A 25037-nucleotide genomic window follows, 5' to 3' on the forward strand; every position below is an offset into this window, starting at 1 on the left:
TCATCAGGAAAAGAATCACAGTCTGGTAACAGAAAACCCCTACACATAAGGTCATCAGAAAAGGGACTTCAAAGACGACGGGGAAATGTTTCACTCGCGTCAATATCTGTAGAGATTTCTGATAACTTCCTTCCTCAGCAGGGGACTCACTCTCTGAGGCCTTACATGGCATCACATTACTCCTTATCAGCCCTCCTGTTTGACCCCCGTCTTACTAATTAATCCCAGTAGAAGGAGCGCAGAAAGGAAGAACGTGTGACACTTTACCCTCATGGCTTCCTGGATGTGGTCTTGTCGGACTACCTCGGCCGAGCGATCCATGTACCACTTCAGACATCGAATCAGCTCTCTGCAGGTTTGAAATTACAAGAGTCCATATTAAGAGAAACTTTGTAGATATTTAAATCTAGATTTTTATAACATGAAAAGAATTAAGTGAATATACTTGTAAGCTAAAGCTCCAGCAAAGTGGTTTTGGATGTAGGAGTCCATGACGGGTCTGAAGTGGTAGAAACGGCTGTCCCTGAGCAGGTTAATGATGAACACCTAAACACACACACACACACATGTGTATTCCTTATTCCTCTGCTTAAAGGCAAGTAGATCAGAGGAGTGTAGCTGTGCTCATTTAATTTTCCTACCAGTGACTGGAAAACCAGCGGCCCGTATTTATCTGTGTTGTCATCTAAAAGACAGAAGAGCGTATCCAGGACATCTCGCAGGAACTGTGAAGAGAACAAACAAAACACTCAGAACAACCATCACATTAAAAAGCTCGCTGGTTACTAAAATAGAAACAAAGGGTAGTCCCTTCATCCAAAAACACTAAAACCTCTTTTCAATTCTGAAATGTGTCTTCTCAAGTGTATTATATGCTTTTACACAGTATCTGATGCTTTCCTGTATTCGATCAGCTGAGCTTCCTGCACTGCAATTGTATATAGGTTATATGGGGACACGGTATCTGATGTTTCATTTAACTATGTGTGTTGTGAATATAAAATCAGAGTTAAATTATGTGATGTCAGTTACCTTGACGATCTCCTCCCCGCTAATTTGACGTAATCGGCCGAGGATGTCCAACACCCTGTCTGGATGGGCCTTCCAGTTCAGAAGAGCCAGAAGGTCCACTGAGAACAGAATTAAAATTAAATGAGTGGAAACAAATTGACCAGGAGGTGAAAATATAGAAAAGAATAGCAAATGAGGTGTCAAATTACCATTTTGTGTGAGTTTGGTGGAGCAGAGTATCGTGGAGACCCAGAAGGTTTCTTTGGGGCTTCTCTGGAAGGGCAGGTTGGCCGGCAGGTTGGGGCAGCTGTTGAAGTCCTCTTTACAGCAGGGCAGACTCAGGTACAGGCCCTGGTTGCTGAAGGTGGCGTTTTCATCACACTAGAAGATGGATACAAGAGCGAAAGAGGAGAGTTGTTGATGTTTGGAGTTAAATAAATTGAGCTATGGCACTGCACCATCATCTTCTTGGGATAGACGGTTACAGTTCTTGTCGATAACTGCTCTGATCGCAACTGCAGCAGGGTGCTCTTATTGTGTTGACTGCCCTCTGAGCACAGAAAGTCTACACTAATCAGCCATAACATTATGACCACTGACAGGACATTCTGTCCTCGAAGTTGAAAGCTGGAAAAATGGGCAAGCGTAAGGATGTGAGCCACTTTGAAGGGCCAATTTGTGATGGCTAGACGACTGGGTCAGAGCATCTCCAAAACTGCGGCTCTTGTGGGGTGTTCCCGTTCTGCAGGGGTCAGTACTTACCTAAAGTGGTCCAAGGAAGGAAAAATGGTGAACCGGCGACAGGGTCATGTGCAGACAAGGCTCATTGATGCGCATGGGGGCGAAGGCTGGCCCGTGTGGTCCCATATAACAGAAGAGCTACTGTAGCTCAAGTGGCCAGCCAGTTGGGGCATTTAGCATATGGGCCGTTAGCATATTAGTACACAGTGCTAATGACTTTGAGTAGCTACTTTGTGCTTCATAGCATCCTAATGTTGTTTGCTAATGCTAGTGCTACAACACTAAAATGTTATTTTGAGGGTGGTATTTTAGCATGTCACGGCACACTATCTCCTGATTGGATGAACTTTATGGCTGTCAGGCTAGGGGGGTGGGCCTTACTATCGCCAGTGTTTAATTAAGGAGGGAAGAGATTAGAGGTTAAACCGATGCAGTTCAGGTTATATGTGTGAGTGCTGCAAGAGAGGACAGACCATCGAGTTTCCCCTCTGTTGCCGAGTGTTCGTTTAAAGTTAAAAGAGCACTGACGCGAGGATGTGTTGGAGCACAGAGAGTGAGCACAGAGAGTGAGCTAGCCTAGCGCCTAGCGGAGAGGCGCCGGGCGGGGAGTCGGCCCATTGCACTTACCTTTAGCCTGGCAGCCAAATGCTTGACACAATGGATTTATGTGCAAGGGCAATAGAGACGAGAACTAGTGTACCTTTTCCCAGGGTTGTGTTAGCTGTGACACATGCTAACAATGATTTAAGTTGATCAGAAAGCTAGCATGCTTAAAATGTTAGCATGTCTGCCAGGAATATATAGCTAGAATTAGCCAAATGTTTAAGGTGACAGAAGGTTTCCACGACTGATATATTGATGCTAGTTTAAAAATGAGGCATACTATTTAGAAGTGCTAAGTCTAAGCTAACTATACATGCTTTTGGAGACCTCTCTTCCATATGCGCAAACTCAAAATCTTTAACAGACAGACTGTATTATTCAGCCAAATCCTTTTGAAGCTCCTTGTGTCATATTATAAAATAATGTTTCATGAGGCAGATCTCTAAATGACGGGGTTATTCTTCAATTGAAAATGCTAACAAAAGCCTAAAGACAAAACACTCTTAACGTTACAGTTGAATGAGTCATTTGGAGCAGCCGAGCTGTCAGAGTAGCTACTGTTGTACATGTTCTGCTGAAGGAGAGCAGACAAAATGGATGGTGCATTTTAGTACAAGATGTCAGAGTCATATCCCGAGCACGGGATGCTCCAACAACACAGAAACACACTGCCACAGCTGGGCCACTTTAATGCACTCAACCTTTAAATGTGAAGGTTGAAGTTTAAGAGAGACAAAAGTCTGTCACTTATGATTACATTCATATATTCAGATTATCGAATGTAAAAAGTGTGTGTGTTAAACCTGCACATACCTTATAGACATACAGCTCATGGCTTTCATCCGACAGTGTTGTCCCATCTTCCCTCATCAGAGGAGTGAAGGCAAAACCAAACAGTTTCTTCTCTCCTTTGTCTTTAGCTGAAAGGAAGCACATCACGCATCATCAAACCGTATCCACACAGCACAAACCGTACATTTCAGACCATGATCCAAATGTGTCCTAATAAACTCATGTAGTGAGGGATGACTGCATTTCTGACTCACTGGAGCAGTGTCTGAACTCGAAGCGTAGGTGGGACCCCCTGAAACGATCTATGGGAATGGGCAGCTTGACCATCTCACTCCAGCGCGGGCCATTGTTGTGGTACAGAACAAAGGAGCGGTATTCACTTGTGTTGGGCTCCCCGCTGCCCAAACTGATGCAGTCCTGAGAAGAGAAGCAGCATGGTACATCTAGTGAATATATTGCTAATGACATATCAAACTAATGTGTGGTTGTATGAGAGGACGTGTACACTCATCATGACTCATATATTAATGATATGCTACATTAAAACTCGTGTGCATATCTGTCATACTTTGAGTGTGTCCCCGTCAGCGTAGAGAACATAGAGCGTGACTTCGATGTTCTTCTGGACGCTCTTGCCGCCCCTCTCAAACTCCCCCCGCTCCAGGGTCAGATAGAGGTCATTGCGTGTGTCACCTAGGACAATTACACAGGAGAAACTTTGGTCAAAGGACAAATCAAACGATTTTAAACATATAAAAGTCGGTTTACATGTCCTGATTTTAGACTGTATTAAAAGATGGACGACATGACAGCTCCCTTAAAGTGAGGCCAAAAGATTTCGAGCGCCACCTGCTGACTGGCTGCAGTATAGGTCATAAAGCCCGCCCCCTCCATGTTAACAGATAGGACATGAGACAAACTATAAAATCAAAATACACCTCAAATAAATGTTTCTTAAACATGATTTCTGTCATTATAGTTACTTCTTATCATGCTGATTTATGTCCAAGTGTTCATTTTCCTGACAAGTTTATTTTAACGGCTCCTGCAGCCGATCTGTGCTGGATTAGCAGAGTAGAGGAGGAACAGCGAGGGGAGACGTAACTAAAACAATCACTACAGTTATTGAAGTTTCCATATCTGTGAACGTTAACCTCAGACCAGCACAAGAAGCTGTTAAATACGCCAACGTTCGGGATCCTTGCCATTTTTTCCAGGGGCGGGACATAGTTAACGTGGCTCCACCCGCCGATCCCTACTACGCAGTCTCTGGCTCCAAAAGACACCCCCAGCGCAAGATGGTAGCGTCTGACTTGGGGGTATTTTGGCTTCACTTTTGTACAATAACAGTACTGTAGATGTAGACACATTGTCTATCTTTATATACAGTCATTGGTCCTTATTAAGAAATAACAAACCTATATGCTGATGATACCATATTGTCCCCAATTTTCTTGGGTATGGAGTGTGGATGTTCTTTAAGAATTGGACACTGGACTCAAACATTGGGCAAATTTGCTTGAATGAAAGTTACTCGCCTGGCACTTCAGCCCTTTCTATCTTCCAGGTTTATCTCTACTTTGCGGCTCAATGTCTGTATGTTTCCACTCAGCCAACAGTTGGATGAACTCTTTAATTATAAAGGTCTATAGAGCCAATCATTTCAATTGCAATACCGGGAGTGGCCACTGGGACCAAATGGCTGCAATGCTGAGTAGAGCATTGTATCCATCTCCAATGCTACATTCATGGTGTAAATAGAGACCTCTGTGGCCCACTCCTCCACTTGAGCCTAGACGCTTGAGTCTACTACTAGCGTAGCATTCCCAAATATTCCACACAACTGTCTGCAGTCAAGCCACACTGCAGGAAATGGAGGTGCAACACTGTGACAGCGAAGAGGTATGCACTGAATAAAAAGATCTCTCTTTCTGCTGCACCATTTTCCCTGTAAGTCAAACAAAGCTAAAGGAGTGCAATGTTAAACAGGCATTCTTTGAAGTTTGACGCAGGACGTCATGTGTAAAATCATTGCCCTGCAGCACTTTCTGAGCCTCTCTGGAGGTTCAATGCTACTCACCACAACAGGACAAGTGCGTCTCAGAAATTCCCAGACTATGACAACAAACATGTCTCCTGCCTCTGCGATGTTACTAAGTTATAATGTACGCGTCAGCCTCTGTTGCACTGATGAACTGCGAGCGGTCAACATAAATTAAGCTGCTGAGCGGACTAGGATGTGCACCACACGACATTGTTCTTGTCAATGAAAAATGACCCCGCTGAGTTGTGATACACTGTAGCTCATGACTGCCTCAGCACCTTTTGTGAGGTCACTGTTTAATGAAATAAATATCAGAGGCAACAGCGGAGGAAGATATTGCAGTTATTTATAAAATCAGATTATAGTTATTTATATCTAAGTCATTTCCTTGGGGATGGATGAGTCACAAGGGTTGATATTGGGAGGTATTTCAGGCTAACTGGAAAGGAGCTGGAGAGGAAAGAAGAGAGGAGAGGAGAGATAAGAGAGGAGGAGGGGAAAGGAGAGAGGAGAGGATCTTACATTCTCAGTAGACACAAAGCAGAGCAACTTTATCTGATGAAATATACGGAAATAAACACACACCTCTCTCTTTCTATCTCTCTTTGAGTTATCTTTGAAGACCTCTGCTCTTCATCATTTGTTCAGCACCTGACCTAAATGCAGATCTCACGGAAAATTGAGAGTGACGGACTGAGACTCTCCAAAACACCAGCGTTAAAAGAAACATTTAGATACTGAAGGACAAGTAACAACGGGGCAATTTATGAATCCTGGTGTTGCGGAAAAATTCATTAATATTATATCTGATGCATCCATTTGTAAGATGTCATTTTATTGTAGCTGGTTAAATGTTTTACAACTTAATACAGAGTTAGATCATTAGTGTGAAGATTAAGAGGCTTGGCCGCCTTAAATAGCACGTAGGAAAGGGAGGTAGGACATCAGAAAAAACTAATTTGAGGCCTTTTTTTCCTCAAAACTTTGTAGTTTTTGTAAAATGATTGGATGGTTTGGGCCTCAAACACAGCCCACACTAAGAGACAAAAGGTATTCCCCTTGCTTCTGGAAACAGTGGAGCAAATGTCTTTCTGTGTCATGTATGTGTGATTACTTCCTGCCTACTTTTGTAGATAACTATTGTAATATTGTTTTTTTTGTCGAATTTTGCACCGTATTTTTGGAGCTATCTGGCATTATAATTTCCTTCGGGATTAATAAAGTTCTAACTTATCTTATGTTTTGAACTGCAATGATTTTATCCCTAACAAGTAATGACACCTGACAGATATATTTAGTGCAATATCCATCCATTATCTATGCTGCTTATCCTGTTTAAGGTCGCGGGAGGCTGGAGCCTATCCCAGCTGTCATTGGGCGAGAGGCGGGGTACACCCTGGACTGATCGCTAGTCAATCGCAGGGCTGACACACAGAGACAGACAACCTTTCACACTCACATTCACGGGCAACGAGCATGTCTTTGGACTGTGGAACCAAACCCACACATGCACGGGGAGAACATGCAAACTCCACACAGAAAGGCCCCCTTCGTCCAAGCCGGGGTTTGAACTAGGAACCTTCTAGCTGTGAGGCAACAGCGCTATCCATTGCACCACCGTGCAGCCCTTTAGTGCAATAAAAAGTACAGTATGTTCCTCTGAAGTGTTTAAGTATAATAGTCAAGTACAAGTACCTGTAAAGCTAGAATATAAATGTCCACTTTGCTCTCTCCTACATCTTACTGGTGCTGGTTTTCTTTTATACTATCTTTCACCATTGCTTTTCCTACATCCCTCTTGCTCTCTCCTTCTCCTCCTTCCTCTGCATCCTCTGTAACCTGATCCATGACCTTTCCCTCTTTTCATTCCTCCAAGCCATCTGGCCTCTTGTCTCCTCCTCCTCTCCTGAACCTCTCTGCCCCCATTACCGCCTCCTGCTCTTTGCCTCCTTACCTGGCATGATGACATCTGGGAAACCCAGTTTGCGTGTGAGTGCCAGGGCCCTGTTGAACACAGCCTGGTTCTCCCGTCTGATCTGCTCCAGCTCACCCCGCAGCAGCTGCAGAGATATGATCAGGCCTGGGGGGGGGGCAAGAGTAAGGGGGGAGGGGGGCATAAGTGTGCGTGTAAATGGGGGGCAAAGGGCAATGGAAGAGGTGTAGGGTTGTGGGAGGAAAGTGGAATTGAAGGAATGAAAGCGAAAGATGGGAGAGAGGAGGGACAGAGGGGTATTTAAAGGACATTAGTCAGAGCGTGGGGGAGGAGAAGACAGACAGAGGAGAGGATGGAGAGACGTGATCGGAGTCAGAGGGAGGAGAAACAGTGGTGTGGAAATTACGCAAGAAAGCAAGGAAAAATATGGGTACAAACCTAGTGACAGATTTTTGTGAGGCATGAGTCATATATCAAACCGTGACACGCTCATAAAGAGAAAAGCAGGAGTAAATGAGGAGAGTTCACGCGTACAGTGAGGCCATTTTGTAATTTACACACAGTTAGATTGAGCCAAGAGACCTGCATTTACTTTTCATGCTAGCAAAACCATTGGAGTATTTCCTCCTTCAGGTGATTATGAAGAGATATACAGGTGGTCAATATACTTTACAGTCTTTTGTAATATGAAGTGCGTTTAAACGACATTTGAAAGGGTCCTTCCTGGGCTTCATCGTAAGTAATTTACTTAAAGTGATAATCTCGAAGATCTTCATTTAAATAAATGTCTGTTAAGTCACTATCTATCGCCGAATGAGGTAACACAATGGTGATTGAGCCTATGGCCCACTGATGAAAGCCTTTGCATTTGCAGTATATAGTATTTTTACAGACTCGGTGTCTGGTGCAACTTTCTCGTTTTCCATCACCCAGCAGAGGTTGGTCTGCCAGAGAGGGTAGGCGGAGCTAAGCGGCTGCTTTTCCGGTCTCTGCAAGTGTTGCGAGTAAACAGTAATCTACTATGGCTGAACAAACAAAGAAAAGATCGATGACTACAGATACAACTTCAAAAATATGTGAAAATCCAAAGAAAAAGAAACAAATTGGACGCTCAGATGAAGGCAAACAGTCTAAAAAGTTACAACCGGAGCCAACCGTGGACGTCACACATGCCACACTGTCTGGATATCTGTGAAGTGTGCTCCTGATATTACCGTTTATCGCCACAGGTGCTGCCAAATGGAACGAAACTGAGATCTTCGAGATTATAACTTTTGTGTTTTTGGCTGAATTGGTGGACTAAAGGATAAATCGGTTCACATTTTGGGAAACATGCTTTGTTTTTAGAGCATACAATATAAGATGATGAATCTGTTAGTGGATCAAAAACTAGTTATAAATAAAATTGTATTATAATCAATTAATCATCTTCTGACAGTTACATTCCTTAAATAACAATAAATCTCTTAATTTCCCTGATTCCAGCTTCTTAAATGTCAATATTTGGCTGATAATCTTCTATGAGATAAAACTGAATATCTTTTAGATTCTGGACAGTTTAGAAGACTTCATCAAGGGTTCTTTAAGAAGTCTTTTCTAACATTTACAGACCAAACATTAAATAAAGAAAGAACTTAAAGCCCTACTCATTTCTTTTAAGAGAGTTCGATGAGAATATCGATGCAACTCTCTTATTTGTCCTTTAACATTAAGCAGCCAGAAGTCGGTTCGATTAGCTTCAGACAATTCTATTTCTTGGCATGAAAGAGGAGTCTCTGCTCCGTAGTACTGGAGTGGAGGAATTAAGTTCAAAGTTTGGGCAAAATACAAACAATACAAACTTTTTGTGTGTTCCAGTTTCAATATCAAAACCCCATCATTGTATATCCTAATCCTGACATATAACCTGAGCGAGACATGGACCCCCTACCAGCTTACTCACCAACTGGATCAGTTTGGATAGATACAATAGCAACAAACTTTTTTTGCTTTGAATTCTAACCAAAGAAGAAAATACAAATGTAACCTCAGGGAGAGCAAACAGGTAACATATCTGTAGAGACGACATATTTACCATAGTTGGTGCTGGGAGCTGAGTACTTGGTGTTGGACTTGCGGATGATGTTCTCGTGTATCTGGTACCACTCGTTCTCGTTGTTACATCTGCAGAGAGAGAGAGACAGTTGGGCAGGGCTGTTAACAACACACCCATTAGTGGGTCCAGATGGAGGGATCAGGACTGTGCGCATGGGGACTACACGAACAGCATGTGTCCCCGAGACGATTTCCTCCTGGAGAAAAGGTAGCAGCGGGGGGAGGTGCTATCAAGCAGCACATTAGCCCAAATGCACAGCTCACTAAGCAAACCTGACAGCCAGCTCTCTACCAGCCTTTTTCATTACTGTGGGCCCGAAGGCCCCTGGGATGGCATGGGGAAATGCACAGACTGGAGCGTTATAGGAGCCGACAGTTTGGAGGCAGCTCAGCACTGAATCACTGCTTGCTTTTTAAAGGGAAGAGCTCTTTGCCTCAGCAAGAGAAATCCAATAAAAACGACAGCTTTCTATTCTTAAAATCTTTATTTCACACTGCGCTGTATAGTTATCTTTAAAATACCACACAACAAAAATGTCACACAACAGGATGGGAAAGTGTATGATTGACCTCTGACCCCGAGCGAACACTGAAGGGGACAGCAGGGACTCAAGGAGACATTCAAGCTGTTGACTGACACGAGAAAGTGCTGAGCTCGGTGTTATTTTGCTTTGTCCTCTAGCTTTGCTCAATTATCTGAGTGTCATCTCTCTCTTTCTCTTCCCTTCTCCTTCTCTGTGTCTCCTTCCTTCGCTCGGTTGGCCGGCGTACAGGAGTGGCGCTCTGTGGCAAAGCTTAACAGAAGCAGCCAGATTCACAACACGCCAAGTGCCCTATCTCGGGCCCAGGGTGAGCAGCTATTGATTTTCCAGAGGACACTTCATTATCATTCTGGTCAAAACACGCCAGGAATCAACAGCGAACGCGAGGTTGTCATGCAAGAGCTTTGCAGAATATTCACACAGTCTCACCTCACTGCAAAAACTCTATTTCCAAGAGTACAAAAGCCATGAAACTACCAAGCAATTTCACTGACAGGTTCACCGTTTTTATGATCTATTTCACACTTTAAAATGCCAGAGGAATTCTGGTTTCTACTAATGTATTTATATTCAAGAAGAAGAAGAGGAAAAGGAGCTTTTAATGTACACTCACGTATAAACTTTGAGCACAAAGTCCTTCTCCTCTTTAAGGTCTGTGATGGTGTGGAAAACATCACTCATGGCAAGAACAGCGCAGCCATAAGGTCGTCTGTACTGCACATGAGGTGGGCCTTTCTTTGAGTCGTTCAGCAGCATACGACCTGGAAACAAAAAGAGAGGGAGTTGCTAAGAAGAAGCGCTGATATGTCTAAAACTTCTGTCATTAAATGTGTTCATGCATGCTTTTGCAAACTTTGCTTTTACCGGTTCTTATGACATGTGCAACAATGTAAAGGTCTCTCTTCAAGTCTTTACTGCTCAGGTCCTAAAGAGAAAAAGGGGAATGTAAACAGAATCCAGTAAGGGTTTAAAAACAGAATATAATGTGTCGTATTTAAGTCTAGAAAGGACAATATGTTACCGTAAAGAGAGCACACAGGCGATCAACCTTCTCTGGATTCTTTGGTCCTCCATTTTTGTTCAGTTTCACCATAAACTTCTCACTGCGAAAGAAGACAACTTACAGTGTCAGAGTATTTGTCAACCACAAAATGCCTCAGTGAATGTGCTGGACAGATGTAGTGTGTGTATGCGTGTGGACACGTGTGTGTTTGCGTTACGTGTTCACAGAGAATCTCTGCCGTACCTGATCTGTTTGGCCTCGCGAGTGTCGTACAGAAAGAAGAAGACGTCTGCATCCTCGCTGATGCTGTTGTAAGTAAAGCTCTTCAGGTTGATGAAGAGGTGGTGGGACACGGGGACACGGCAACCGTCACCATGGCGCTGTCTCAGGCTGTCACCCTGGGAACGAAGAAGAAAGTGACCGCTAATAAGACGGGTCCTCACTGTAAGAGAGGCCAAGTAGCTGCCACTCTGTGTGTGGATAATCCTATTTAAAAGATCAATAGTGTGACTGTAAGAGGTGAATAATTTATTGATATATGCTCTACGGTATATTTCCACCTGTCACATACATGCTATTTACAGTAGACTCTGACATACAGGCCGCCATCTCAATAAAGACATGAAGAATGAATTATGGGACACTGCTGGTACGTCTGTATTTATTGTTAGGGGCTGCAGGGAGGGCGCATTCCTGTGACTTCTATATGTGTTTATGATGTACAACAACTGTTACTATGATGAATATGGCAGCTTTGTTTCATTATGTCCATTTAATAATACATTTGAGTCTTCCGGGGTCTCTTTAAAGGGAATAGTTAATTAATTTTTTGTCTGATTTCTTGCCATGAATTAGATGAAAAGATTGTTATCTGCCTGCAGAATATGAAGTTGGCCCCAGCAGGTTATTAGCTTAGCTTACTACAAAGACTGGAAACAGGGGGAAGTAGCTAGCCGTGCCCTGTCCAAAGATAACAAAATTCAAACCAGCATCTCTAAAACTCACTGATTAACATCTTATCTCCGTTGTTAAATAGGAGCGGCTAACATGGCTTCATTCTAAGCTAGCATGGCTTCCCTTCCCTTTCTTGGATGAGATTGATACCACTAAAATGTCCGTACATAAAATATCAAGCTATCACCAGCAGTCAGTTAGCTTAGCTTATAACAAAGATGGAAAATAGGAGCAGCTAGCATGACTTCGTTCGAAGCTAGCACGGTTTGATGTTTTATGTACGGACACTTTAGTGGCATCAATCTCATCCAAGAAAGGAAAGTACTGTAGGTTTTTTCTCAGAAGGTAGATAATAAAGCCTTCATTTCGTTAGCCAGCTACCTAGCTAGCTAGCTAGCTACCTAGCTCCACTAGGGTCTAGATGAAAAACTAAGCCTTAAATTACATACATACATATTCTACACTCCCTAATGGAGTCAAAATGCTACAAGTCTCCAAAGTGGTGTTCCATACAAATGTAATTCAGTGAACACATCCAAAGTGCACCACCACACCATTTGTACGTACATGTGGTGGCATATGTGGTCCCAGTGGGATTCAACTCTCACACTCTGGCAGCATTGGTGTGAGGTTTAATGGAGCCTGGCAGTGACATCTTGTAATTTATATTTAATATAAAAAGGTTTTTCTAACGCTGCAAGCTCTTATCTTCGGTGCAACAGAAGAAATTCCTCGATAGCAAGAATTTCAGGCAAAAGGTAAAGAGTCAAAAGTTCAAAGCCAGAGTTCACCGACTTCAGAATAATCATTTTGTAAACAGTGTTTTGAAAAGACGTATGGAATGAAAGTTAAAGAGACTGACAGAGTATGAAATGTTGTGCTGATACTGTAAACAAACAGATTTGAAAAACTGTACCTGGTTTGTGCTTTGCTGGCCACAGTGTCTGCTGGATACATGCTATGAAAAAAAGGGAATTTCAAAGGAGAGATGTTAGATCAGTCAGTACATTCTCTACTCTTCCCACACAGCATTGAACTTATTTACCTTATAGCGGCTTCAGACACACACTACATGAGCAATGCCTCAGCTGATGCCTCAAATCTGACAAAAATTTCACCTACGAGCGCTGCAGAGTGGCTATACTACTGTTTCTGCAGCGCTAAAAGAAGCCCACACGAGGCAAAACGTGAGCGTGTGGGAGAGTAGAGGACAAAGCCAGCATCGCCCACACACACCTCTCTGCTCAGCAGCCTAAAAGAACTCCTCTACTCCCCTACCTGAAGAGGTGCCAAGGCCCTGTGCCCTGCCAAAAACAAGCTCACTTTCATCGACAGAGTCAGGAGGCTTTTTGGCAAGGAAGAGCTACGCTGTTGTTTCTGGACAGAGCATTTAGTGCACAAACATTCGGCGTGCAAAGCTGAGAAACATGGCAATGGGATAATGGGAGGCTGCAGGGCAGTTGGAGAGTGTTTTGATCAACATATGGAGGTTCAGCTCCTGACCAGGAAGGATCTCCCTCCTAGAAAACAGTCCCCAGCAGTCGATTTCATAACATCTGTGCTGTAATCGCATATTTCTAAAATTGGATCTGCGTCAGTAAGTCTCCTCTGGGTGTGTGTGTTTGTGTGTGTGTATAGATTTGAGTCCCATATCACCAAAATACATTTCAGGGAATTACTTATTTATAGGACTATGTCTCTAGTTTGGCTGGTGAAAGCAACCGAGACAAAGAAATGTAATTTATTTTCAAATAAAACAATAAAATATTAATTTGTATGTATTTTCCCATAGCCTCACCTGGGCCTGTCACTTTGCATTACGTCTGCTTTGCTAGTCAGCAATCACGCTTGTGAGAGTCACGTGCATGCAAGACAAGGGACACACTCAATATGGCGGCAAGATAAGCATAAAGAGGAGGTCACATGAGGCAGCTCCAACAGCTGAATCGCTCTGTGCTTCTCTCTCTTGTGAGTCACCTTCTTATGGATGATTTGATAATCGGTACATTCACACATCCCTACACATCCTATCCACAACAACAACATATCATATGTACAAACCAGGCTGTGCAATAAAAAAGGCATCATTTGATTCTATTTCAACCTTCAAAGAATATACATTTACTTTAATAATTTATCATATTTAATAATGTATAAATGTGTTAATCACGCAGTAGATCAAGAATAACCCCAACCCAACATACCAGTTTGTATAGCTCTGATATGCTGATCTGGTCTGGATCCACCATTTCAAACTCTTTTCTAGGAACAAGGTCCAAGCCGAGGTGCCTGGTGAGAGAGGGATGAAGGATTATTAAGCAAAGAGCAAAAAAAAATAGCAGTGAAGAGAGGAATAAAGTTTTTTTAGATGAATCCAACAGTGTCACAATACAACTTTAAGTGAAAGTCTATTAAGTGTTGAGTTCTGTGGACAAAATCTTCGTGTTCTTTTTCACTTTTTCACCAAATGTTTAAACATCTCCTTTGTAAACATGTATTATACACGCACTGCACTTGCATATAAGTTTTTCTGTTTCATGCTACTTTACAAGTCAGAGGAAAATATTGTACTTTTTTAATTATTAAGCAACAAAAAGCAGCCTCTTAACTTAGCGTTAGCATACCACAGACTAGACACAGGAAGAAACAGCTAGCCTAGCTTGGCCAAAAGTTGCTCGATTAGCCTCTTAAGCTCCCAGTTTTACTTCTTTATATTATATCTTGTTATACTTTGTTTAATGTCTGGATAAATCCATATGAAATCCAAAGTGTTGTTGTACAGGGGGCGGTAATGTGCCAGACTGTCTCTTGGCTAAAACACCGCAACTTCCTACCAGTCTACGCCGGTTGCCTGGCAACTGCTCGAGGCCCAGGAGGAGCGGTACTTAATCGTGGCGAATTTCCCAAAATGTTGGACTTTTAATTTAAGATTTTACTTACAAATCACGGCAAAACTTTATCAAATACCCACTTCAACCAGCCGTAAAATCAAACGAAGCGATGAATCCTGTAATTATCGAATGTTTTCCTCGCTGTAGCCTTGATTTACACAACAGTTAGCTGTCAGAAGAGTGTAATAGGGAACACAATGAGAATATAAGTACAAAATTTCCCTCAGAAATGTGGTGGAGTAAAAATGTTATGTCACAAAAATGGAAATACACAAGAAAAGTGTCAAGTTAACCAGCTAAACTAATGAAAACTGTACGAGTTTACTCCAGAAATTCCTGCTACAGTTTAATGCTTCAGATCTTGTGCTTTATGTAATTCTCTCAGCACTCTTTTAGACATATTTTGCACCATTGGAAACCTCTGACTCAAATCTTGTATTAGATGATGATTCATGGCTTTGAACAGAGCTTAACCACGCAAAATATGTCTAAATTATATATAAAGAGGTTATTTACAGTAGAGAAGTAAAAATACTCTGTAGCTGTACACCCCTGGTCCATGCTGTTGCTGTAACCCTTCACTTCAGCAGAATTTTGCTGCCTCAAATCATGAAATAATATCAGTGCTGCTGGAATCTTTTGACCATGAAATTAGATTACCACAGCTCTCAGCTCAGTGTGCTTTACAGAGCACCGACCTTAACACACATAGTGGAAAAAATACAGTGTATTTATGGATACACTTCTGCATGTTTTTATACATTAACACATGATGTTCAAGCATAATACACACTAGTGTTGATCATCTTGTATTATAGGCTATTGTGAATATTATTCTTTTGGACCAACAGTGAAAAGGACCTTGTTAGCCGAGCTGGAGCCCTCATGTCTTAATCTCTCTCATGGATGCCTGTCAGAGCTCAGTTTGATGGGGTTTGAAAGTAGCAACAGTAAGAATATGGCTTTACAGTTCCTCCAGGGAGATGTGCATTGACTTTAAGCCGCTTGGGTTTCGCTCATCTGCTAAATGACCATGAAATTACATCACAGAGGATGCTATTACGCACCCACTCATCCAGGGCTGCAGATCTCTCCAGTGCCAAAGAAATATGGTATTCTTTGGTAGACAAGAGTTTAAAAACAATGTTTGTTGTAGAGCACTCAGCGTTGATACAGTGCACTCAGTACAAGAGGAACTCACTCATTGCCCCAGTCGAGCCGCACGGTGATGTGTCGCTTGATCTCACGAGTCTGGTCCTGGGCGAGGTGACCCTGGATCAGCTGCCGACGCAGGTCGATCAGCTCGTTCATCACATGGCGAAGTTTATGGAACAGATCCACCTTGTGTTTCTGTTGATGCAGCCAGAAAAGACATAATTAGGACATGATGTTTTCCTACTGTATCATTTATGAAACTCTACCTAGAAGTACCTTTACAAAATTTGACTGTGTAATTGTAGTCTTAACTTCAGGTGAACCTTGTTCTAATCACGCTGTAACCTCTGGTAATACGTTTATGTGTTGCACCTGAGATTTAAAGCCGCCTGTTTTTTTTAATGAAAGAAATTCTGCTTTGACCTCCTCACAGGTCTGACTTTTCATTTCTCGTAGGGCAGAGGCAGCCTTGTAAGCATATTCTGCTCTCCCTAATGGTACGAAGAGTCCACAGGACCACCCAGGTTTGTTTACATAAATGCAAAGATTAAGCGCCACCACAACGCCCATGTAAATTTAATGAGGATAAATGCAGCATGTTTTCAAAGGCTGGTAAAAGGCTGCTGAAAACAAAGATTTTAGTCGGGGTTGATGAGTCCTTTCAGACGGGCTAATTACGTACATAATAAGAGATGCACATTTATGCTTAGGCCATTGCTCCCTGAAGTAATACCATGAATTGTAATTGGCAACAATAGGGTGAAATGCATCAACATCTAGCCAGTGCTACATCCTATTATTATGGCTGCAACTGTGGCAACATGGCCCATATCACAGAGGGGGTGAGCACCAAAACGAGCACTGTTAAATCAGCGCTTCACATTAGTCGAGCTTCAGAGGAAGTTACATCACCACACCAATGCCTCCGGCTCCGTAGTTGCTCAGAGCATGAGCAGTCCTCAGTGAGAGGTTATGTAAAAACTCTCTGCCAGCTCCGCAATGTATCCACTCAGCTCCAAACTCAAAACCATCCACTTCTGCCTGCCCCCCTCGACATGTAGCGGGATTAAGGATGCTTTAGGTTTCCAGTAATCACTTTTGCCCGGCAAGTAAAGGCTGAGTGAAGGTGGTGAGCGTTGCTGGATCTTAAGATGATGCGGAAACTATGAGAGGGAGGCCAAGATCAATCAATGGCTGAATGACACAGCATGAAATTGCATATGACAGGTCTGTAGGCCATTATCTGTGTCCGACCACCGTTTCTGCTCCTAAAGAGATAGTATATGAAAATGTAGGGTGACAGTCAGAACGACATGCTATGGGGAAATATCTAAAGGAGCTGTCACTGTATGTTTGGGCTGTATCTCAGGCTATTCTCGTCTTTTGCTGGCAGACCTGCTTATAACAGGTGTTAAATTAAGAGCAGAGAAAAGCATACTGGAAAGCCTGCTTGATCAAACTCCCTCAGGAGGATGCAAATGAAACAATGTTGGATGTAATTTCCTTTTTTGCAAGAGCTGTTATTCTCTAAATTCCCTTGGAGGTCTTGGTTATGTCAGAGACCGTCTCACATTTATTGAGTAGTGTTTTGTTTCAATATGTGTGATATGTACTGTAATCTAGTGCTTCTCACCACATAGAGCTGCTTCCACAAGACGCCCCATTCGTGCAGTGTGGAGGTGGTCTCGGTGATGATAGGGTCCTCGAGGGGCACCACGGTCTCACACAGCCTGAAGGGAAAACATGAATGTTAGTGAACGCAATTACACACACAAATATTACTGTGGGAAAGTGATATAATTAATGTTTTCACTTATCAGCAGTGTAAGTAATTGTAGTAATTATACTACAGTTACTCTTCCTTGGACTGAATGGTCCCTTGTGTTACACAATGTTCTATAACCATCATAAACTGTGGCTGTAGGGGATATTTTTTGCTTAGATGTTACTTTGTATAAGTGGTTGTTGCTACATACATTATTCAGTCTTTAAAACAAGTGAAAGATAGCCCAGTAACTGACAAAATAAATAGCTGTATATTTCAGTTCAACTTCAAGACACAGCAGGGTCACAGATTTTTAAGACCTGTTAGTTATTTGACTCTTCATTAGCACTTCTGTTCACCGCTAATAGGCTAAATTTTATATAGTGTGTTACTAAGTTTTTTAAGATAGTGAGAGAGAAATACAATGACAGTGGGTGCTGCTTTTTAACATCAGTTGCAACAACCACTTGTATTAAGTAACATCAGAGAGTAACAACAGACCCAATGGGGTTGCACTTTACAGCCGTCACAGAATAAGGCGCAACACCAGTAGTTAGCTGCCAGCTAGCTTAGTGCGGGGGCTAGAGGTGTGGGGGAATCGGTTAGCCGCCACCAAAAAAAGGGGGGAAAAGTCTCCTCCGGTTAACAAAAAATGTTGTCTCATGTCTTATTGCTAGCTTGCTAACTTTGCCTACATTCAGAAAGCACTTTGTTTAGTCCAAAGTTTAAGCTTACCGGGCTAATGTTAAGCTAGCTGTTGAAGGTCGGGGAATACATGCAAACCATTCTCTGTTTGTTTAACCACGACGTCTCTTTTTGTATTTCTACAGATGTTAAATACAGAAGATTTGAGCTGTGGATGTGAGGGCGTTGGAGATATTATAAGGTATTTTGAACAGAGCTGGAGTGAGTAATAAAAGTAATAAGTAGTGTAAGTAATTGCAATAATAATGAGTTATAAGTACAGTAATGTAGTAACTTTTTTATTTTTAAGATGAGTGTGTCAATAATTAAATTAAAGCCCAATTGCAAAACCACCTACAAAGAGAAATTAAAGGTGTGAAATGACAGAGCTATTAGCATGAATATTCATAACAGTTTCTCTGTCTGCAGTTAGAAACACAGTTAGAGCACTCCAGTAAAAACCACTGCACACATCCTCCCTGTGTGACCACATTCATAGGGAAACATTAAACCAAAGGTTAGATCCCTTGTGACACTCTGCACTTTGCCAGCTAAGCTCTTGCCTATGCTGCAAAGACTTATCTTTCATACTGTATCATTGTATTTGCCACAAAGGAAGCATCTCCATCCATTACACAGCGAGTCGGGGTGATTGTCTGTGGCAGGGCTGCTTTGGGAGAGCTACAGATATGCAGTGGGTGTGTCACCTCATTAACTCCATGAGACAGCAAAGCAGATTCCCAGAAGTGCAACTCCTGGAGCGAGCAAGTGTAATAATGTCAATTTTCAAGTCTGCACTTTTAATTGTCTGAGTGCAAACGAGAGTCCTCCTGCTATGTGGAGGCTCAACTGGAGGGTGGTGATATAACAGCAAACTCCCAGCCTGCAGACTTAACATCCATGAGTTCAGGCTGATAAAGAGCTCCGCCGTCTGCTTTTGTCTCCGCCTTTATTCCGGCCTCTGCAGCCTATTGTGACGGGAACTGTAAATGACCGCTGTGTACATGTGTGAGAGAGAGTCTGAGCCGTTTGGCAGTAATTCTCTTGAAGATTGGATCGTCACAAATCGTCAGGCTCTGACATTGATAAGCTGATAAATCTGTATCACATCCCCTGTATTATATAAGATAAGGAGAGCTCCTGATGCATATAGGATAAACAGAGCTGTTATCGCCATGGCTCATATCATCCTCCAATACGTCTCAATGAAGGTCATGGATCTGTAGACAGACAGCACTGCTGATGTTGTTTACAGCGGGTCTGCAGTCACCTCCTACATAAAATGTCTTGTTCTGCCATAAATCTATCTGGCTTTTTTTACTATGTCTGTCAAGTCAAACACATTTAGAGTCAGTGACACAGACAGTACAATGTTTCCTATGTACAAGGAGTTCCTTCACTTTAATCTCAGTGTGGCTTTTGGATTTGAGACTGTGGGCGTTTTTTATTAATTTATGTAACTTTGACATTGCAATATTGACGTAAATCATTATGAACATTATTTAGCGAACAAGAGTGTTGATGGAAAAAGGCTGTTTTTGCCAGAATTTGATTCCTACTTTGGTGAATTGATGTTAATCCTCTGGCAGCGCAAAAAGAAGTCCAGTTTATTGCCAAGAATGGACTAATACAATCAGACATATTAGAGGAGAATCCTGGTATTGTTAAACCTCGGCCCTCATTAACCTGAGGGGTGTAAATTACTTTTATACCCAAATTGGTTCCAAATATTTTTGGGAAAGGTCTTGTAGAACTGCAGACTGGTGTGCAGTGGCTGCAACATAATCCTTGCACACAATGTTACCCAGCCAAAGTATGACCACTCAAAGTGCTCGTTTTCACCCCTGATGGGCTACGATGTTACTCTAGGTATATGATAATACTATGATAATTATGCTTACAATGATCACTCTTTTTGCTAAAAGAGTTAGATTCTTTTTGGTCGAACTGAAGCAGAAGGAGAGGTATCGCTCTAAAATATCACAAGAGGTGAGTATGAAGACAACAATGGTTACAGCTGTTGTGTTACAGGAAGCGTAGCACACCTGGTCAGAGAGTAAGAATTAACAATCTGAGCTTTGCTGCTTTTACCAAAACGTTTTGTACCCTTTAATCAGTTAGAATCTACAAATGGAATTACCCTTTGGGCACGGTCAGATTTTGTTCGGGTCAGATTGGTCAAACAATACACTCTAAAGTTTTTGCATATATTCATATTCAGACTTTGTAAAGGAGACATGTTTTATTTTCCTCCATGTGGAGGATTCTAGGACGTTCTGGCAATGCCCTGACACAATATGTTCTATATTGAACTAAAACTTTGTATCCATAACTGCATATACGTCGTCCATTTTCATGTAGGACCTCATTGCTGATGGTCAGAATCTCAGGTGCTATAAGAGATCTCAGCACTCAGTATCGGCAGAGATGATGTACAAATACACATGTTGGGTTAGATATGGAACCCAGATGTCGTGTTGGTTACAAGTAATATGTTTTTTAAGGAAAAAAGCTTCCTCTACTCCTTGTTTATTTGGGGAAAATAGGTACTCATTATTTGACTGGATTATAAAAGATTTCAGATTCTTAAGTGTGTTTTAATATAAAGTTTATGTGTGCTACTTTTTACATCATATAGATACAGCAAATCTAGGAATGCATTGACACTGATTTGCTACTGTTTCCACCGTTTTACTATGATGTGTTTGTCGGTGTATTGGTATGGGGTGCATACTTGTTCAGAGTTCAACACACAACAAAAATAAGTTTGAAAAGTGCCCCCTAATGATGCCGTGCAAGCTGAAACAAAAATTATCATACAGCTTACCCTCTGTTGGTCACTGTGGATTTCTTCAAGTGGACATAGCTGACTGGGAAAATACCCTGTGGACAGAGGAAGGAGCAGAGATGTGACCGAGTGTGACAGGATTATGTTCTTAATTCTCCCGCTACATGTAACCAAAATGTACAGTAGTGTGTTGTGTTTGAGTTATCAGGAGGAAAGCCTAACCCATGTTGAGCGCTACTGTAAAAAGAGATTGTACAATTCTGCTTGCCACACAGTTTATGTTGAAGGAAACGCAGGATCAAACTCCCTTTATATGTAGTTTGACATTTTCTGCTTTGCTGTCTGCTAACATTTTCTGCAGTGCATTAAAAAAGCTCCCCTACAGTTTGCACACACTACAGAAAGGAGAGGCCGGAGCGCTATTGTGGCCTGGCTTAGCAGGGGAAGGGCACAGGAGACTGAGCGGTGCCACCCTTGCAGTTCATCTTTCTTATTCTAATCTGCCAGATGTGAAGAATTGGCCACGGTGAGCACAACTAATTCTCTCAGCACAGAGAGAGAGAGAGAGTATGGGGGCGAATTAATGTGGGCAGCGGAGTACATAACAAAATGGAGGGGTGTTAGTAAGAACTGTAAATAGCTGAGAGTAGAGAGTAGAGAAGTACAGTATGTAGCCACTAACACCCACATTTAGCAGCACTGGACAGCTTTTGTGCTTTCTTTGAAACATCCCTGCAGCATCACGTAACACTTCAGCAAAGATTACCTTCTGCTCCAATGTTTCTAATAATATGCCTGGTATTTGAGTTTCTGATTATACTAGTGATGGTGCTGAGGATCACATAAAGACATTATCTCTGATCTCTAACTTGAATAACGACTCTCCACCTCTGCTATGGGTTATTACTTTACTTTACAGCCCATCCTATGTGAAGCAGATGTGTCAGACATATATAATAACCACTTACTGCAGTGCAGAGTATTGATCTCTGACAGCGTTAATGGTGTTGTATTAATCTAAGTTCTACACCTATGATTTCTCCTCCACAGTGATGGTGCACAAAGACTGAACAAGGAACTCCGTCCTGCCTTCTATCTTAGCTTTCTTTAAGGTATACCAAGACAAGTATGTGCAAACTATTTCTTTAGCTTTATGGACGTGAAGTGCTTTATTTTACTTTTTGAAATAGCTTGATTTGGTATGATGACTGCTTTTGAGATTACTAACTGCACCATCTGCTGGCTGCAAGGAAAACAATATTTGGATTTCCAAAATAATTCTGCACAGGAGAAAAAAGCAGCACACTGTCATACAGCAAGGCTCTGATGATCTGCAAAATGTCGTGATACAGTTTAAAATAAATGATAGAACGTTCTTGTACCTCACACCAAGGTGTGCATTACATAAATGTGATGCACATAGAGTGTTTTACTGTGTTTATCTTTACACCATTTGTAGTCTTAAAGATGACACTACATTTAGCGCTTTTGTGCCGTAAAATAAGAAACAACTTGGAGAAAAACTCTCACCTCAGGAAATATAGGTCAAGAGATTTCTATTTTTGTCAAATCAAAGCTCTATTCAATAAGTTAATCAGTCATTAATGTCTTTGTTGTCTAGACGCAGTTATTTCTGGGATGCTCACATCACATTATCATTCACAAAATGCATGCTCTTTGATGAGATCTTCATGTGGAGACTACTTTGATTAAATACAATCAGTTTTACAAATATGTAAGTGACACTACATTAAAAACAGTTTGGGTTTATTTACAATTCAAAAGTGTTTTTTTGTAGCCTTGTGTTTCACATGTGATTCTAGTGATGCCCCTTATTAATGAAAATACAGAATACGGTATGAAACGGGCAGGACTCAACACAGTGTCAACACAGTGTTATAATTACCTTAATAGAAGGCTTCTTGGAGGAAAAGCCTCGGTACCAACCTGAAAGAAGCAAAGCAAATCCTACGTTAAATAATCTTACTACCTCACAATAAAACACAAAATTATATTCAGTACATGTAATTACTTGTTTTTACTTTGAGGGTGAAGTGTGCAAGCCAAGTTTTTGAACCAGAATTCAAATCAACTTTTACTTCAATGTGAGTATTAACATTGTTTTATTCACAATAGCTTACATATTTATATATTTATTTGGTCATACTGACCCGTTGATTACCATAGTAAGCAATGTTGTTCTCACATACCATGTACAGTATAGCTAACCGCTCATCAAACTGCTGCTAGCTTTGACTAGCCTAGCTTAGCTAAGCCCTGCGGCAGCAGTGCAAGAGTACTTCACAAAACGTGATAAAAAATCTGCTTGCTTGTCTTTTTGAAAAGTTAAAAAAAACCCTCTTTTAAATGTTGCCACGGACACTTTAGTTAATTTATTTTCACTGAAACCATAAACAGATTTCTGGCAGCAGTTAGCCAAAGTTGTGTTACCTAGCAGTTAGCTAGGCTACATCATGGAAACAGTATGAAGGATAAGAAATATGATAGTGGCTTCTCCTGGACAAACTGGCTGTAGTGAAAGATGTCAATCTGTTTACTTTACAACCAACGTTACATAAAGTTAGCTGAGTATAAAAGTTTTACTACAATTAGCCCACAGTTTACAATCTGTCTGGGGGTTTCCAGAACTTCATTGTTGCAGTTATTTACGCTTTTAAAAAAGGCCTTCTCATAGCATCTCTATTCTGATAATAAAACTCTTCATTTATTTGGCCTAAATGTAGTCAAATTGAAAAACAGAGTCTTGAAATTACATATTAGCTGTAGAATAAAAATGTCCCCAAGGTGCTAAACCTCCACAAATTCCCAGATAAATTACTAATTAGGCATTACCATATCACAGTACTGTCCACTTCATGTAACTAATATCTTCCCAGATTAAAGAACTGATATAATTTAAAATTAATTTAACAATTGTTCCCGTTTTACTCTCCCATGTGATAGCTTTTACCTTCACTCTTCTCCAGGATCTGTACAGTTTCCCCAATCTCCAGGACCAGGGCCTGACATATTGGTGACCGGAAGTTGCAGATCACTGCAGAAAAAGAGAAAACAAAATCATGACACCACAGTGATGACAAATGTTTGACCTTATAGTAGTAACTGTCAAGGGAAATATCATCACAGATTAAGATTTATGCTCGGTTTCATCTTAGTGACCTCTGATTAAACAAAGTTCCTCCCCTCTTTGTTGTGTCTCCACACAGCATGTGTTTTGGGTTGTAGCGCGCCTTTTAATAAGCTGTTATATGCAAACTTCCTAACACAGTGTCACAGAGGAACCACGGCTTAGAAGACTGTAAACAAGCTCCCACCCTGAAGTGGGTAGTCATTTTAATAGGCAATTAATTATTAAGCGGCCTGATTTTTGTGTGATGTTAAGTTAAATAAACTGTCTCCCAAAGCAGGGCCCACACAAAGTGTTAAGCAGCATGGCTAAACTGCGCTTTAGCATAAGTTGGTATTAGCAGAAATCTTTCACGCCACCTGCTTTTGCAGCATCATGCAGCTTTTTTAACCGTACACAGAAACATCTTGTGACTCACACCCTGATTAAGAGCATGATCACTCCTCGGGGGATGGATGCCACAGTAAAGGCCTTCACAGTAGGATGGCCTCTGGGGCCTGTTATTCTTTTCTGTGCAGCTCTGCAACATGAGCATGGTTACATATAGTAAGCTTCAGTGAAGACAAACTTGTTTAATAATGACAGGGCTCCACTGACGGTTTTAAAAAACCTACAAATGTTGGCCCTTCAAGGAGAGTTTGGTGTGAATCATTATGCTAATGAACTAGCCAGGGGACCCAGTGAGGGGGAGGAAGAGAAGGAGGGGCTCCGGCTCGGCTCCGTCGCCTGTTTGAGGCTAACAAGTGCTCAGTTCCTGCGCTCGGGTAACTATGGCAACAGATCATCCACAAACTGGAGGGCTTTCTTCACTGTAACTGCTGCGGGGATCTGAGCATTTTAAAATGGCAAGCTTATGGATGCTGCATGGCAGAGGAGAGAGAGTGGAGTG

The 25037-nt window shown here is 41.7% G+C and overlaps 1 protein-coding gene across 1 annotated transcript in view; it reads right to left on the reverse strand.

Moving 5' to 3' along the window:
• The window catches only part of dock3 (dedicator of cytokinesis 3), a 56068-nt gene that overhangs the window by 25266 nt on the left and 5765 nt on the right, over nucleotides 1-25037 (reverse strand). Inside the window, exons 2-22 of the mRNA XM_069659589.1 lie at nucleotides 23972-24055; nucleotides 22907-22947; nucleotides 21040-21095; nucleotides 17397-17493; nucleotides 15810-15958; nucleotides 13922-14006; nucleotides 12634-12675; nucleotides 11007-11161; nucleotides 10782-10863; nucleotides 10625-10685; nucleotides 10374-10521; nucleotides 9199-9287; nucleotides 7146-7271; nucleotides 3716-3840; nucleotides 3402-3564; nucleotides 3169-3275; nucleotides 1221-1392; nucleotides 1033-1130; nucleotides 642-725; nucleotides 446-546; nucleotides 268-349 (exon numbers count right to left, since the gene is read on the reverse strand). Of these exons, the coding sequence (XP_069515690.1) occupies nucleotides 268-349; nucleotides 446-546; nucleotides 642-725; nucleotides 1033-1130; nucleotides 1221-1392; nucleotides 3169-3275; nucleotides 3402-3564; nucleotides 3716-3840; nucleotides 7146-7271; nucleotides 9199-9287; nucleotides 10374-10521; nucleotides 10625-10685; nucleotides 10782-10863; nucleotides 11007-11161; nucleotides 12634-12675; nucleotides 13922-14006; nucleotides 15810-15958; nucleotides 17397-17493; nucleotides 21040-21095; nucleotides 22907-22947; nucleotides 23972-24055 (2147 nt within the window). The remainder of the gene's footprint in view (nucleotides 1-267; nucleotides 350-445; nucleotides 547-641; nucleotides 726-1032; nucleotides 1131-1220; nucleotides 1393-3168; nucleotides 3276-3401; nucleotides 3565-3715; nucleotides 3841-7145; nucleotides 7272-9198; nucleotides 9288-10373; nucleotides 10522-10624; nucleotides 10686-10781; nucleotides 10864-11006; nucleotides 11162-12633; nucleotides 12676-13921; nucleotides 14007-15809; nucleotides 15959-17396; nucleotides 17494-21039; nucleotides 21096-22906; nucleotides 22948-23971; nucleotides 24056-25037) is intronic.

Source organism: Semicossyphus pulcher, unplaced genomic scaffold, assembly GCF_022749685.1.
Source record: "Semicossyphus pulcher isolate SPU_LCO1_2020_fin unplaced genomic scaffold, fSemPul1.0.p SCAF_13, whole genome shotgun sequence".
Classification (NCBI taxonomy): Eukaryota; Metazoa; Chordata; class Actinopteri; order Labriformes; family Labridae; genus Semicossyphus; species Semicossyphus pulcher.